This window comes from Ceratotherium simum, chromosome 16 (genome assembly GCF_057802395.1).
Source record: "Ceratotherium simum simum isolate JZ-2026a chromosome 16, ASM5780239v1, whole genome shotgun sequence".
NCBI lineage: Eukaryota > Metazoa > Chordata > Mammalia > Perissodactyla > Rhinocerotidae > Ceratotherium > Ceratotherium simum.
In genome coordinates, this window is record NC_141915.1 from 26031037 (window position 1) to 26047784 (window position 16748).

Consider the following 16748-nt stretch of genomic DNA (forward strand, 5'->3'; position numbering starts at 1 on the left):
CAGCCGACCCGGTGTGATCCGGCGGTGCCTGCTTTCCCTCCACCCCCGGCTCGCACCCGCCCCCTTCTCCTCCCTCCCCTCTCCGGCCTCTTCCCGCCGCCTCGCCCGGCCCGCCCGCCTTTCCAGTCGGGCACGGTGGGCGCCGCACGCTCGGCGGCTCAGGCCGTGGGACCGGTGAGTGCCACCCCAGCCCAGGTCCGAAGCCCTTCGCGACGCCGAAGGGCCAGGGGAGGCAGGTTTGCCCCCGGAGCGCTGAGGAAGAAGGGGGTGTCTCCCCCTCCCCTTTCCAAAGTGCCGTTTCTCTTCCCTTTTCCCTTTGACTGTCTCTTATCCCAGGACAAGGACCTTTCATGGTCACCCTCCACCTTGCCGGCAGGGGGCGGCCCGAGGTGGGGGAAAGGTCCCGGCTCCTGCACCTCTCCTCGCCCTACCTAGGGACAGGGGAGGGGGCGGCTGGCCCCGGGAGGCGTCAGGGCAGCCGCGCCCTTGGCTGGGGTCACGTTCACCTTCCCGGGAAGGACACACTCTCCCTGTGCCAGGTGCTTCTGGAGTGGCATCCCAGCCCTGGGCCCGGCAGGCACCTCGCCGAAACAGGGAGTCCCCGGTTCCCGCCGGGAACCTGGGGGCGGGGCCGGCTGGGCTCCCAGGACCCTTACTCGGCTCTTCTCGTCTGCCCTCCCACTGTCCTCCAAGCCAAGAAAGAACCTGAGGTTGAGGAGGAGGAGGAGCTGGTGATCAGGTTGCCGCTTGCCTTGCCTTACCTCGTTGTTTCATCTATTCATTACCATCTCCCTTCTGCCCACAGTGGTCACACCCTTTCCAGAAATTTTTGGCTGGTAACCGCGAAGCCGACGGGAAGCAAGAGCTGGGCGAGCTGGAGAAAACCGCTCTAACTGACTTGACTGTCTGGGAGCCGACGCTGCATCGTAATAACCAATATTTGCAAAGCGTTCTCAGAGGTACTATCTCCTCTGATCCTTAACTCAGCATTGTGAGGTCTGGATATTGGTATTCTTTTTTGCAAACGAGGAAACGAAATAGGGCTTAAGAGAGCTTTTCTGAGCTGTGTTCTAGATCTTGTGGGCTTTGGATTCTAACCCCTACAAGCTGTTGTGCTCTCCCTCTGGTCCTTTTAACATGAGCCTCCAGTTGAGAGAGCTTTTGTTCTCCTTGAGTCTCCGGAGCCCTCTACATAGTTGTCCCTTGGGTGGAGTACAGTCGGTGTCCAGGGTGAATGTGAACACAGTCCTGATGCCCTTCTTTGCTTGAATTGTCCTTTTTCCAGTTTCCATGGAAGTCCCTATCCCTGAGTTCTTTCAAAGACTAGATGTATTCAGAGCCTTGAGAAAGTCTCTACCAGGGTTAATCCCTCCTCCTCATCCTTCCTTGCTGGGGAGGCTAGAGGCCTGGGAAATTTCAAGTCTGAGGGTCACTTACAGTTTTTTAGACATTGGCCTAGGCCCAGCCTCACAACATTCCCTCTCAGACGGATTCCCCTCCTCTGAAATCCTTGCCTTATTGAAGTTGACACTGACTGTTCCACCTGACTAGTGCCCCCAAGTGGATTATCCATCCTTAGTAGGAGTACTAACAATATTCCGCCTCTGAGTGAATATTCAGATTGTACTTTGTGGGGTGCTTTCAATCTATGACCTCGTTGACCTTCACAACAACTCCTCGTGAGGTAGATTTTTCTATCCGCATTTTCAAGGTGAGGAATCAAGGTGGCCAGGAAGGTGATGACTTACCAGTGAATGATTGAGCTGTGATTTCTCTCCCACACAACAGCTTTCCTGGAGCATCAAGAGTTGACTCCAGCCTCCCTGCCCCACCACCTACTGGCTGTACTAAAATAGGATACTTCTGTCTAGTGGAGAGGCACGAGGTTTCTCTGTCTCCCAGTCATCCTCCACGGCACACTGACCCAGAAGATTTGCAGCCCCACCCCAAACCCCTGTAGTAAAACTGTCCCAGAAGGAGCCCAGGGAGCCTCTAGAGGTTCTCGTAAAAGTTTCCCCTGTTCTCTAATTGGCAGAGAACAGGACAGACTCTCCTTCTGCCCAGGCTCGCCCTGGTTCTCATTTTGTTTCCTCCTGCTTGGTGGGAGGAGCAGGAGAGAGTCACCTTGGAGAAGCCCTCACCTGTGTGTGGCCCTTGTCTTCTCTCTCATGCCACAGGCTTGGGGGTGACTTGTCTCGGATTCCTCCAGAACTGAGTTCTTTGCTGGACCCATGCTTCAGCCTGTGCCCCCATGACCAGGTGGATAGCACTCCTTGTGCCGGTGACCCAGAACCCTGGCTGACCACGTTGAAGGAGGATGCTCCAGCAGGTAAAACCTCACCCTTAGATAGCCCAGGCCCTCAAGTGCCTAGGCACCTTCCCATCTTGCACTTGACTGAATGAAGATTCCACTGCCTTGACCTGGAAGGAAGGGAAAGACCCCTTAAAGGTCTTTCTTCTTTTCTCTCTTCAGATAGTCTAATGCCTTTCACCTGTCGTCAAGAAGCTCTTCCTGATGCCTAATTTTAATCTCTTGTAGTTTTAGCTCTTTTCCCTGGGATGGGTAAGACAGGAGGAGTAAGGGAATCCTTAGGGCACTTTGGTGACCTTACAAACCTAAACCAGTGAGGGAATCCTGAGAGGTGTCCCTGCCAGCCTGAATTGTTGAGGCACAGTGGAAGCCTGGGGCTTCCAAGAGGAGGTGTTCCTTGAAGCTGAGCCTTAAAGTATAAGTAGGAATTACCCGAGTGGAGAAGGAAAATAAGCAGTCCAGGCAGAGGTCAGCCTGTGCAGAAATGTGGGAGAAGATGACCTATGTGGAAATATAGAAGGATTCTGATGAATGGATCATGGGGTGCATGGGGGGTTGCTATTGGGACATGAAACCTGCCCTTACTTCGGATCTCTGCCTCTCTGAAAAGGCTATTATGGCCGCAGGCCTGTAGAATTCCAAATCACCCTTCGCTGTGGAGCCCGATCTCATACCCATTACCATCCTTCACATGCAGCTCTTGGTCCAGAGAATACCAGTAGATGTTTGGTGAATTTTTGTTTACTAAGCATTGCCAGACACTGGGCTGAGGCAGATATTTAAGACAATACCTGTCCTCAAGGAGCTCACAGTCGAGTGGAGTCCTAAGCAAGTAAGTGCCTGAGACTCAACAGGATGACTGAGTGTGAGGCCAGCCAGCCTCAAGGGAGCTATGGTAGACACTGCTGCTTGACCTTTTTCCAGCCTTTTGGATCCTGAAACAGGCTTGGAGGCTGGAGAAAAGCAAGCAGGCCAGTTATCTCCTCTGGGCTTTCTTATTGTTTGTTTTTAACTTGTTTTTTTCTTATTAAAAAAGCAGTAATGTTCATCATAACCATACTAGCAGCTGCTCTGTGTGAACCTTTACTCTGTAGTAGGCACAATGCTAAGTATTTTACACATATAATTTTTTTAGTCCTCAAGAAAGATACAGTATTGCATATACAGTGCTGTTATATCCCCATTTTGGAGATAAAACTCAGGTTAAGTGACTTCTTCAAGGTCACTTTTCGTTATAAGCAATGTGGAAAATATAGATAAGCAAAAAGCACATTAAAATTACCCATAATTGTGTTACCCAGAGATAACCAACATTTTAGAGAATATCCTAGATTTTTTCCTTAATTATATATTTTTAAAACATTTAAAGAGGGCCGGCCCTGTGGCTTAGCGGTTGAGTGCGCGCGCTCCGCTGCTGGCGGTCCGGGTTCGGATCCCGGGTGCGCACTGATGCACTGCTTCTCCGTCCTGGCCACGTCCCACGTATAGCAGCTAGAGGGTTGTGCAGCTATGACATACAACTATCTACTGGGGCTTTGGGGGGAAAATTAAAAAAAAAAAAAAAAAAACATTTAAAGATATCATACTTTTTGTAACCTGCTTTATTCCCTTGTAAGGATGTACTGTAATTTAAGCTATCTACTATTTGGACATTTGGGTTGTTTTCAATTTTCTTACAATAATAAATGCCTCTGTATACACTCAACATTCTTATGACATTTACATAGGATCATTTTCCTGAAGTAGAATTGCAGGCTTAAGGGACATGTGTAGTTTTAAGGCTCTTGATATATTTTTGCCTAATTAGAAGAGCCACTTTTATTTATTTATTTATTTATTTATTTTGTGAGGAAGATCAGCCCTGAGCTAACATCCATGCTAATCCTCTTTTTGCTGAGGAAGACTGGCTCTGAGCTAACATCTATTGCCAATCCTCCTCCTTTTTTTTTTTTTCTCCCCAAAGCCCCAGTAGATAGTTGTACGTCATAGTTGCACATCCTTCTAGTTGCTGTATGTGGGACGCGGCCTCAGCATGGCCGGAGAAGCGGTGCGTCAGTGCACGCCCGGGATCCGAACCCAGGCCGCCAGTAGCGGAGCGCGCTCACTTAACTGCTAAGCCACGGGGCTGGCCGCAGAAGAGCCACTTTTAAAAGAATAATAATAGCTAACTTTGGGGGCATATACTAGGTGCCTTTTCTAAATTCTTTATGTGCTTATTAGTATCTATGAGGTAGGTACTACCACCATTCACATTTTACAGATGAGGAAAATTGAGGCACAAAGAGATTAAGAAACTTATGTAAAATTATACAACTAGTAAGTGATAGAATCAGGATTGACACCTAGGCAATCTAGCTTTGAAGTCCAGACTCTTGACCATTATACTCAGCTATCTCTCTGATTGGATCAGAGCTCTTCATAAATTATGGCTGGGTTTGTGAGAAATTTTTTTTCCCTAGAGCAGACAGAGTTGCATGAATCCAGCCATGCTCTGATCTCAGCACTTATCTAGGAAGCCAAGAGCCTGCCTTCTGCGTTATGGTGGGCTCAAGTTCAGCGAACAGGCAACATCTTTGGAAAGAAACTTGTTTCTGGGCCTCTCAGATAACACTTGCCACCATGACTTGAGAGGTTTCAACTTTTAGGGTTCACTAGACTCACTAGAAACCCATACATGTCATATCATGGACCCCTTCCTCCAAAAGCAAATTTCAGCCAGGTTGCTGTCTTCTACTCCCACCCCATCTTTCCTGCAGCCCCTAGGGAGACAAGAGGAGAAATAGGACCATGGGGGGAAAATGGGGAGAGGAAACATAAGGAAAGTGTTAGCCTCAAGGATGGGCAAGGGAGAAGGAGAAAGGGCCTGTTCCCCTTGGTGCCCATTCTTGACCTCATCTGACTTCTGAGCCAGGCTTCCTATCAAGTAGACCCAGGGCAGAAGAAACTAATTAGCCAGGCTAAATTTAAGCCCCAAGAGCCAGATGATGAAGGTATGGGCTACCTCACAGCTGATTTTTCATTCCAAGCTGAATGGTCTCTTTAAAAAAGGCTCAAACCATGGTTCTTTTCCTTTGCGATACTTCTGTAGCAGCCCCCCATCTTGGGCCTCAACCCTGCCAGGCCGAGTAAGGCTGGTAGCTGGCCAGCCTGGAAGCTGGAGCGCATGGCAGAGGAAAGGGGATAGCATTTATTGATTTATTGAGTACATACTGTGTGCCAGGCACTGACTAAGTGCTTTGTATATCTTTTATTTTTCTTCCCAATAGCCCTGTGAACTGGTTTTGTTTTCCTTTATTTACAAATAAAGAAGCCGTGGCTCAGAGGGGTTAAATTACCTCTGGTCACAGGGCTAGTAAGTAGCAGAACTGAAGTTTGAACCCAACCAGGTTATGATACTAGAGGCCTGTTCTCTTTCTACTCTATAGCCCCCCACCCCTACACAGCTGCCAGCTGGTCTGAGTCCCAGCTCTCATGGCCCTGTTATTACCTCCCAGGTTAATGGCCATAGTTCAGGCTCTGATGCCCGAGGCGAGGAATCCTTCAGAGAAGACCTGCAGGAGTTCCTGGGCGGGGAGGCGCCGCCGCTGCACCAGCTAGATGACCTCACCAAGGTGAATCCTGTGACGCTGGAGACAGGTATGGGCCTCCCCCTCCTCAAGAGTGCCATCTCCAAGTGGGGGGAGGTGTGATGTCGGTATTCAGCACAGCTTCCCCTGGCCAGACTGAGGCAGGCAGGACTCCTGACCTGGAGCCTGATAAGCTGCTCAGACGTCTGCCTGGCAGCTACAACCGAGCTCCCCAGCACAGACTTTGCTCCAGATTTGGGGCTCATCTTAATTAGATCTTGTACCTATTCATCAGGGAGCTGCTGGGATCTAATGACACTTGGCTAATTGCAGAGGGAGCGCTGTTAGGCGGATGTTTGTCTGTGTGTGCGGTTGTGTCTACATTTGAGCCAGAGTTTGCTAAAGGCGCCTCTGCCTCAGTCCTGAGGTGTCTGCAGGCCCGGTACACGGCAGACACGTTCTACACCAATGCTGGCTGCACCCTGGTGGCTCTGAACCCCTTCAAGCCTGTCCCTCAGCTCTACTCGCCAGAGCTGATGAGAGAGTACCACGCTGCTCCTCAGCCCCAGGTAAGACTCAGCTGCTTCCTGGGCCTCAGGGCTCTCCTACCTTCCCCTAGGCCTCCTTGCGCTTCTCCTTATCATCTATTTACCAGACGTGCAGTCATTCAAAGTCTGCTGGTGTCTCCCTGCCCACCGGGAGCTCGCAGAATTTTGGACACATGAGAGTAGGTGCAAAGTGGGAGATAAATAAATATTTAACTGAGTTTGGAACATAAAATAGGAACATAGGACAAAGGATTTTTGTTTGTTTGTGAATTTATTAATAGGAAAGGATTTACAAAGGTATTTTTGTGTATTTAACAAACCACTTTTTGGAAAAGAATAAAATTACATGTGATAAGGATTGTCATGGATAATTCAGCACACGTTCATCTCTACTGAGAGGAATAAATTCTTATGGGGGTGGGGGTGGTACAGGCAGAGAATAGACTAGTTGGTGTTAAAATATATGATGTGTTCAGGGAGAGGCAAGAGCAAACTTGCTGGCGGGAGGAGGGCTTTTGGGGAGAGAGGCAGTAGATGAGGTAGAAAGATGAGATAAGGCGGGGCTGTTGGTGAAGGGTCTGGAGCACCACAGGAGGCAGAGAGTGTCCCCAAAGCTTCTTCACCAGGAGCAGAGGTGGGACTGAACAGAGCCCACCATGGGGATGATTACTCTGGAAGTTGAGAGAGTCAGGTTCAGGAAGGTGAGACAGGAGGCAAGGAGAACAGTTGGAGGCTTTGTAACAGTCCAGGTGAGAGGTGGTTGGGGCAAGGGCAGGTGGAGAAAGGGATGGCTCTGGCACCTTCTAGAATGATGCCTTCTCCGTTCAGGAAGCTATGGGTAAGTGATAATTGCTGGGTAGGCAGTGCTGGGCTGGCTAGCCATTGTGCAAATGGCCTGGCCTTCCAGATGCGTATACATGGTTAAGTGTCCAAGTGGAATCCATGAAAGTCTGTCTTGAGTGTCTGTTTCTGACTGTCTGCCTGTGTCCTGTCTATCTCTGCTTATCTGCCTCCTCAAAGGCAAAAGCCACGTCATGGTCCCCTCTATTTCCCCAGTGCCCATCTTGATGCCCAGCACATTAAGGACAATTATCTGTCGATGGAAAGGAGAACAGTGGCCTTGGAATTCAAATCACATGGTTGCACTTATTTGCTGAGTGGCCTTAGGAAGGTTGTTTAACCCCTCTGAACCTCAGATTTCTCATCTATGAAATAGAGTTAGCTATCCAACTAATGCACAGATTTCTTAGGCAGTGACTTGTAAGACAGTTCTTTGCAAAGTACGGTAACATAAAATAATAGCAGAATAAGACTGTTAAGGTAAGATAAGATGGGAGGATAAAGTGTTAATGTCAGAGACAGGTCAAGGCCAGCACTGCTTCCAGACAGAGAGAAGATGAGTTGGTAAAGCTACCATGGGGGTCCCACAGTTGGGCCTAACACTGTTACATCCAGGAAATTTTTCTAGAGGAAGCCTCCTGGCACTGCTCTTGGCAGCCTCCGCATCTCAGCGATCATTGCATCAGCCACTCCTTAAAGACAGGCATTCCCTCATGTGACCCTTTCACCGCTTGATGTTTCAGAAACTGAAGCCCCACATCTTCACTGTGGGCGAGCAGACCTACAGGAATGTCAAGAGCCTGACTGAGCCAGTCAACCAATCTATCATTGTCAGCGGAGAGAGTGGTGCTGGAAAGGTAGGAGGGCCTCCTTCCCACCCTGTCAACTTCATGACTGCCTAGGTAGGCAGAGAGGCAGGGGGTCCTTGTGGCGTCGTTTGCTGCCTAGTCATTCCCAGATGGGGCTGGCTCATGCAGGGAGTCGGGGTGCAGTGGTAGGCAAGCACTGGGCAAGGAGTTAAGAGGCAGGGTTCTAGTCCATTCTCTTCCAACAGCTGTGATGTAAGCCTGGGTGAGATACTTTCCTCTCTGAGCCTTCATTTTCTCATAGAAGGTCTCTCCCAGCTCTGACACCATTGGGAACAAAAGTCAGCTGCTGCGGATTCCAGCATAGTGGTTAAGAGCACATCATAAAGATATTTGGTTTCTGCAAACCTCAGTTCTTTTACTTGTAAAATGGCAGGGAGGGGAGGGCCAACACCTAACTCATGGGACTTCTGTGAGAGTTAAATGAACCAGTGCATATAAGGTACTTGGTGGCATGCTTGGCACGTGGCAGCAGTCCTCTAAAAGTAGCTGGGGTTACTTGTGGGCAGGGGTTACTGGAGTAGCCCACCCGCACCCTCTGGGTTGCCCTTGTTGGCAAGGGCAGTGCACTGGGCCAGCTGTGGGGAAGGACAGAAGATTCTGGTAGGGGTCATATGGCCCCCTGGGAGGCAAAACCACGACAGGTGAGACAGAACGTTGCACAAGGATGAGTGAGGAGTTGCACAACTGGTCAGAGGAGGCTGCTGGCCCAGGCCTCACCACCTTCTTGCCAACCCTCACGCAGCCACCCCACTCTTTCCACAACATTACCTTCACAAGGGATTCTTTGGACCATAAACCCCCTCTGCCTACACTTGACGTATGAGAGAATTGCTGAACACTGAGGACCTGCCAGGTTGTAGGCCCTGAGCTAGCCCCTGAGGAGTGGCAGAGGGAGGAACAGAGATGAAAAATGCAACATCTGGCTTTAAGAGGGCTCTTAGTCCACTGGGAAAGACAGATAAGGAAGCAGATGAAGACAGTAAGCTGCAGGGATGAGGGCTTGGACTTGGGTGAGGAGGGGATCTTTGAGAGCTATATCAAGGTGTCCAGTGCAGTGGCTGATGCCCAGCTCCTAGATGAAGCCCATTGTCCCCTAGAATTGCTCTGGGAAGCTGAGTCTGGACCTGGCCTGAGACCCATGCAACCCTTTACTGGGCAGCTGCTGTGGTCGTGGGCTGGGCCTGGTATATTTTTTAAGTTTAATTGATTTATTTTTTTTGTGAGGAAGATCAGCCCTGAGCTAACATCCATGCCAATTCTCCTCTTTTTGCTGAGGAAGACTGGCCCTGGGCTAACATCTGTGCCTATCTTCCTCCACTTTATATGGGATGCCACCACAGCATGGCCTGGCAAGTGGTGCGTTGGTGGGCTCCCGGGATCCGAACCCAGGCCGCCAGCAGCAGAGTGCGTGCACTTAACCGGTACGCCACAGGGACAGCCCCTTAATTTATTTTTATTTATTTATTTTTTGTGTGTGTGAAGAAGATCAGCCCTGAGCTAACATCCATGCCAATCCTCCTCTTTTTGCTGAGGAAGACCAGCTCCGAGCTAACATCTATTGCCAATCCTCCTCCTTTTTTTCCCCCAGAGTCCCAGTAGATAGTTGTACGTCATAGTTGCACATCCTTCTAGTTGCTGTATGTGGAACACGGCCTCAGCATGGCCGGAGAAGCGGTGCGTCAGTGTGTGCCCAGGATCCGAACCCTGGCCACCAGTAGCGGAGCGTGTGCACTTAACCGCTAAGCCACGGGGCCAGCCCTTAATTTATTTTTAAGGAGTGGTAATATAGTTACACAGTTTAAAAAAATCAAGCAATGCTATAAGACTTACAAAGAAAAACAGCAACTGTGCCCCATCTCTCTCAACTCTGTTCCTTCTCTCCAGAGGCAGCTGCTTTCACGTCTTTTGGTAGTTTATTTGGGTATTTGCATCCATATTTCTAAACGACATGCTTATATTGTTAGTTACTGATTTTTCAGTTTTGGACCTTATCTGTTTATTTCCTGCTTTGATGAGGATTTAGCCCTATTTCCCTGCTCCCAAATACATATGTAATTATATCACAATTTCTAATTAAGTTAATATGCAGTGTTTATATTACAACCATGTATATATTGTTCACAGCAGAGCTGTGTAATATACTGATTATATTTCCTTTCTTGTATAACTTTTACTTTCCCTCTACTTAATAATTGTCCCATTTTTTCACTTCTTTAGTTTCTATATATGTATTATTAATTTATTACCAAACTTGTCACCCAAGCTGGAAAACACTTACCCAACTGGCAAGTACATCAAGTTCTTTTTTTTCTGGGCAACACCCTTCCTAGAGCTCTCAGATCTCCCTCCCATCCAGCTATTGCCTGGGAGATCTCTGCCTCTGGGGATCCAGATTGCCCTCTGTCTCATGATCAATTCCCCATTGCTGGAGCTCATGGCTTCTTCCTTTACTGCCTTGTTTTTATGGAGCACATTCTTTAGCAGCTTCCTGACAAAGGTACATGAAGGGCAAATTTTTCAGTTGTTGCACATGTGGAAATATTTATTCTGCCTCAAATTTGATATGTTGGATGGGTTTTATAATTCCAGGTTGGAAATAATCATCTTTCCAGATTTAAAAGTTTTTTTCCTATCTATTTTTTTGAGGGTTGCTATAGAGAGTCCCAGTCCATAATGGTGATTTGGTGTTTCTTTCCAAAAGCTTTTAGAGTCATCTTTTTTTTTTTTTTTTTTTTTGAGGAAGATTGGCCCTGAGCTAACATCTGCCAATCCTCCTCTTTTTGCTGAGGAAGACTGGCCCTGGGCTAACATCCATGCCCATCTTCCTCCACTTTGTATGGGACGCCACCGCAGCATGGCTTGACAAGGGGTGTTTCGGTGCCCGCCCAGGATCAGAACACGTGCACTTTAACTGCTTGCGCCACTGGGCCGGCCCCCTTAGAGTCTTCTTTTTAATCCGTAGGTATTAAGGTCTTTTTTCACTTACTGTGCTAGATACTTTGTGTGGGTCTTTTTAGCCTGGAAACTCATGTTCTTTTGTTCAGGGAAATATTTTTGTATTATATCTAATAATTTAATAATTTTCTCCCCTCTGTCTTCTCTTTGTGGAACTCCTATTAGTAGGAAGTTTGATTGTCTAATGTTCTTATTTTTCTCACCTATTCTTCCGTCTCCTAATATTTTGTTCTGTGTTCTAGGAGATACTCTCTACCTTCCAGTGCTTTTGAGTTTTCATTTTGTGTTAAAAATTTTAATTCTAAGAGTTCTGTATTGCTCTCTGAATATTATTTTCGCCCCCAGCTTCCTGGTCTTATTTCATAGGGTCAATATCTTCTCTTTCTTTGAGGATATTTCGTGATTTTTGCTTGTCCTCTGCTCCTTGCATTGACTATTTCCTTCTAGTTTCTTTTCCTCTATTTGTTGTGATATTTGTCATTCATGTAAAAGAGGTTTGTCAAATAGTTACTGATCCTTAAGTTTCTGTTCATATTTAAGAATAAGGCATTAAGTAACTGATTAGAATCTCTGTTTATGGACAGGATTATCAACCAGAGGGCCTCACTGTAGGTAGCTTTTTCAACTTGTGGGACCCTGAATAACTTTTCTCATGAGCTTGTCAGTGTCTCCAGAAAAGATTCTTCCAGTCTCTTCAGCAGAGAGATGGAAACTAGAAAGATTTAAATGAAAATGATAAAAATTAAAAACATAATGAACAGTTGCTTTATGCTTATCAGCAGACTAGATATGTGGAAGAATACATCAGTAAACTTGACAGTAAGTCAATAGAAATCCAAATTGAAAAACAGAGAAAAGTGCATCTAAGAGCTGTAGTACAATATTGTATGGTCTACCATACTTGTCACTGGTGTCCCGGAAGAAGAGAGAGAACGTGGATCAGAAGTAATATCTTACAAAATTAACAAAAGATGGCAAGCATAGATTCAAGAAGTTCAGGAAACACCAAGCAGAGGAATACAAAGAAAACACACCTAGGCTCATTATAGTCAAATTGCTGAAAACCAAACATAAGGAGAAAACCGTTTTTTGTGTTTTTTTCAACTGAGGTAACATTGGTTTATAAAATTATAAACCAGATTTCAGGTGTACATCATTATATTTCAATTTATGTGTAGACTACATCATGTTCACCACCCAAAGACTAATTACCATCCCTTACTATACACATGTGCCCTATTACTGCTTTCGCCCACCTCCCTCCCCCCTTCCCCTCTAGTATCCACCAATCTAATCTCAGCGTCTCTGGTTGTTGGACCCTCAAGGTCCATCCATGTTGTCGCAAATGGCAAGATTCCATCTTTTTTTATAGCTGAATAGTATTCCATTGTGTATATATACCACATCTTCTTTATCCATTCACCCCTTGAGGGTACTTATGTTGTTTCCAAGTCTTTCCAATTCACTATTGTGAATAACGGTGCAAATATCTTTTCATATTCGTGTTTTCATGTTCTTTGCATAAATACCCAGAAGTGGAATAGGTAGATCTTATGATAGTTCTATTTTTAATTTTTTGAGGAATTGGCATACTGTTTTCCATAGTGGCTGTACTAGTTTACATTCCCACCAGCAGTGTATGAGCATTCCCTTTTCTCCATGTCCTCTCCAACATTTGTTATTTCTTGTCTTTTAATTATAGCTGTTCTCATGGGCGTGAAGTGATATCTCATTGTAGTTTTGATTTGCATTTCCCTAATAATTAGTGATGTTGAATATCTTTTCATGTGCCTGTTGGCCATCTGTATATCTTAGGAAAAATGTCTGTTCAGATCTTTTGCCCATTTTTTAATTGGGTTATTTGGTTTTTTGTTGTTGAGATGTATGAGTTCTTTATATATTTTGTATATGAATCCTTTATCAGCTGTATGATTTGCAAATATCTTCTCCCAATTGGTAGGTTGTCTTTTTGTTTTGTTCATGGTTTCCTTTGCTGTGCAGAAGCTTTTTAGTTTGATGTAGTCCCACTTGTTTATTTTTTTCTTTTGTTTCCCTTTCCTGGGGAGACATGGTATTCAAAAAGATAAAGCTAAGACCAGTGTCTAAGAGTGTACTGCCTGTATTTCCTTCCAGGAGTTTTATGGTTTCAGGTCTTATATTCAAGTCTTTAATCCATTTTGAGTTAATTTTTGTGTATGGTATAAGATAATGGTCTACTTTCATTCTTTTGCATGTGGCTGTCCAGTTTTCCCAATACCATTTACTGAAGAGACTTTCCTTTCTCTGTTGTATGTTCTTGGCTCCCATGTCAAAAATTAGCTGTCCATAGGTGTGTGGGTTTATTTCTGGGCTCTCGATTCTGTTCCATTGATCTGCATGTCTCTTTTTGTGCCAGTACCATGCTGTTTTGATTACTATAGCTTTGTAGTATATTTTGAAAGCAGGGAGTGTGATACCTCCAGTTCTTTTCTCTCGGGATTCCTTTGGCTATTCAGGGTCTTTTGTTGTTACATATAAATTTTAGGATTCTTTGTTCTATTTCTGTGAAAAATGTCGTTGGGACTTTACTAGGGATTGCATTGAATCTGTAGATTGGTTTAGGAAGTACAAACATTTTAACTATGTTAATTCTTCCAATCCATGAGCACAGAATATCTTTCCATTTCTTTGTGTCTTCTTCAGTTTCTTTCAACAATGTTTTATAGTTTTCAGTGTACAGGTCTTTCACCTCTTTGGTTAAATTTATTCTTAGGTATTTTATTTTTTTTGTTGGGGTTGTATTCTTAATTTCTCTTTCTGCTACTTCGTGGTTAGTATATAGAAGTGCAACTGATTTTTGTGTGTTGATTTTGTACCCTGCAACTTGAGTGTATTGGTTTATTATTTCTAATAGTTTTTTAGTGGATTCTATAGGGTTTTCTATATATAAAATCATTTCTTCTGCAAATAGTGACAGTTTCACTTCTTCCTTCCCAATTTGGATCCCTTTTATTTATTTTTCTTGCCTGACTGCTCTGGCTAGGACTTCTAATACTATGTTAAATAAGAGTGGCGAAAGTGGGCGACCTTGTCTTAGTCCTGTTCTTAAAGGGGTAGCTTTCAGTTTTTCACCATTGAGTATGATGTTAGCTGTGAGTTTGTTATATATAGCCTTTATCGTGTTGGGGTACTTTCCTTCTATACCCATTTTATTCAGAGTTTTTATCATAAATGCATGCTATATCTTGTCACATGCTTTCTCTGCATCTGTTGAGATGATCCTGTCATTTTTATTCTTCATTTTGTTAATGTGGTGTATCACGTTGATTGATTTGTGGATGTTGAACCATCCCTGCATCCCTGGAATAAATCCCACTTGATCACAGTGTATGATCTTTTTAATGTATTGTTGCATTAGATTTGCTGGTATTTTCTTGAGGATTTTTGCGTCGACATTCCTCAGTGATATGGGCCTGTAATTTTATTTTTTTGTGTTATCCTGGTCTGGTTTTGGTATCAGGGTAATGTTGGCCTCATAGAATGAGTTAGGAAGCTTCCCCTCCTCTTCAATTTTTTGCAAGAGTTTGAGAAGTATAGGTATTAAGTCTCCTTTGAATGTTTGGTAGAATTCACCAGGGAAGCCATCTGGTCCTGCACTTTTGTTTTGGGGGAGGTTTTTGATTACTGTTTTGATTTTCTTACTAGTGATCAGTCTATTCAGATTCTCTATTCCTTCTTGATTCAGTTTTGGAAGGCTGTATGATTCTACGAGTTTATCCATTTCTTCTAGATTATCCAATTTGTTGGCATATAGCTTTTCGTACTTTTCTCTTATAATCCTTTGTATTTCTGTGGTGTCTATTGTAATTTCTCCTCTTTCAGTTCTGATTTTATTTATTTGAGCCTGCTCTGTTTTTTTCTTGGTGAATCTAACTAAAGGTTTCTCAATTTTGTTTATCTTTTCAAAGAACCAGCTCTTAGTTTCATTGATTTTTTCTGTTGTTTTTTTAGTCTCTATTTCATTTATTTCCGTTCTGATTTTTATTATTTCCTTCTACTGATTTTGGTCTTTGTTCTTATTTTTCTAGTTCCTTTAGGTGTGTCGTTAGATTGTTTATTTGATATTTTTCTTGTTTCTTGAGGTAGGCCTGTATTACTATAAACTTCCCTCTTAGTACGACTTTTGCTGTATCCCATAAATTTTGATGTGTTGTATTTTCATTTTTGTTTGTCTCCAGGTATTTTTTTAATTCTCCTTTGCTTTCTTCATTGACCCAATAGTTGTTCAGTAGCATTTTGTTTAATCTCCACATATTTGTGGCTTTTCCAGTTTTCTTCTTGTAGTTGATTTCTAGTTTCATACTGTTTGGTCAGAGAAGATGCTTGGTATTATTTCAATCTTCTTAAATTTATTGAGACTTATTTTGTGGCCTAACATGTGATCTGTCCTGGAAACTATTACATGTACATTTGGAAAAAATGTGTATTCTGCAATTTTTGGATGGAATGTTCTGTATATATCTACTGAGTCCATTTGGTCTAGTGTGTCATTTAAGGCCAGTGTTTCCTTATTGATCTTCTGTTTGGATGACCTATCCATTGATGTAAGTGGAGGGTTAAAATCCCCTACTATTATTGTGTTGCTGTCTATTTCTCCTTTTATGTCTGTTAATAACTGCTTTATATATTTAGATGCTCCTATGTTGGGTGCATAGATATTTAGAGGTGTTATGTCCTCTTGTTGGATTTTTCCCTTTGTCATTATGTAGTGCCCTTCTTTGTCTCTTGTTACAGTTTCTGTTTTAAAGTCTATTTTTTCTGATATAAGTATTGCTACTCCAACTTGCTTTTCATTGCCATTTCCATGGAGATCTTTTTCCATCCCTTCATTTTCAGTTTGTGAGTGTCTTTAGGTCTGAAGTGTGTCTCTTCTATGCATCGTATACATGGGTCTTTTTTGTTTATCCATTCACCCACCCTATGTCTTCTGATTGGAGCATTTAGTCCATTGACATTTAAATTAGCTATTGATAAGTATGTACTTCTTGGCATTTTGTTACTTTTTTTCTGGGTGTTTTAGTAGTTCTTCTCTGTTCCTTTCTTCTCTTGCCCTCTTCCCTTGTGATTTGATGGCTTTCTTTAGTATTATGTTTGAGTTCCTTTCTCTTTATTTTTTGTGTATTTGTTATAGGTTTCTGGTTTGTCATTACCATGATGTTCATATATAATAACCTATGTAAATAGCAATCTGTATGAAGTTGATGGTCCCTTAAGTTTGACCTCTTACTAAAAACCCTACACTTTTACTCCCCCCAACACACATTTTACGTTTTTGATATATTTAACCTCTTTTTTTGTGTGTATGTATCCCTTAACGTCTTATCATGGAGATAGATATTTTTAGTACTTTTGTCTTTTGACCTTCATGTTAGCTTTATAGGTGGTTGATCCACTACCTTTACTGTATACTTGCCTTTACCGGTGATTTTTTTTCTTTGATAATTTTATTCCTATTTGTGGTCTTTTCTTTTCCTCTTAAATAAGTCCCTTTAACATTTCTTGTAAGGCCGGTTTAGTGGTGATAAACTCCTGTAATTTTTGGTTGTCTGGAAAACTCTCTCTCCTTCCATTCTGAATGATAACCTTGCTGGATAGAGTATTCTTGGGTGTAGGTTTTTTC

At 44.0% G+C, this 16748-nt stretch overlaps 1 protein-coding gene across 2 annotated transcripts in view; it reads left to right on the top strand.

Annotated features, from left to right (window-relative positions):
• The first annotated feature begins 8 nt into the window (after positions 1-8).
• The window catches only part of MYO19 (myosin XIX), a 41625-nt gene continuing 24885 nt past the window's right edge, over positions 9-16748 (top strand). For both annotated transcript variants that reach the window (XM_087440860.1, XM_004434822.3), the window contains exons 1-6: positions 9-174; positions 806-959; positions 2178-2329; positions 5806-5947; positions 6298-6446; positions 8009-8122. In XM_087440860.1, coding sequence (XP_087296986.1) covers positions 2318-2329; positions 5806-5947; positions 6298-6446; positions 8009-8122 — 417 coding nt within the window. In that variant the 5' untranslated portion in view covers positions 9-174; positions 806-959; positions 2178-2317. The remainder of the gene's footprint in view (positions 175-805; positions 960-2177; positions 2330-5805; positions 5948-6297; positions 6447-8008; positions 8123-16748) is intronic.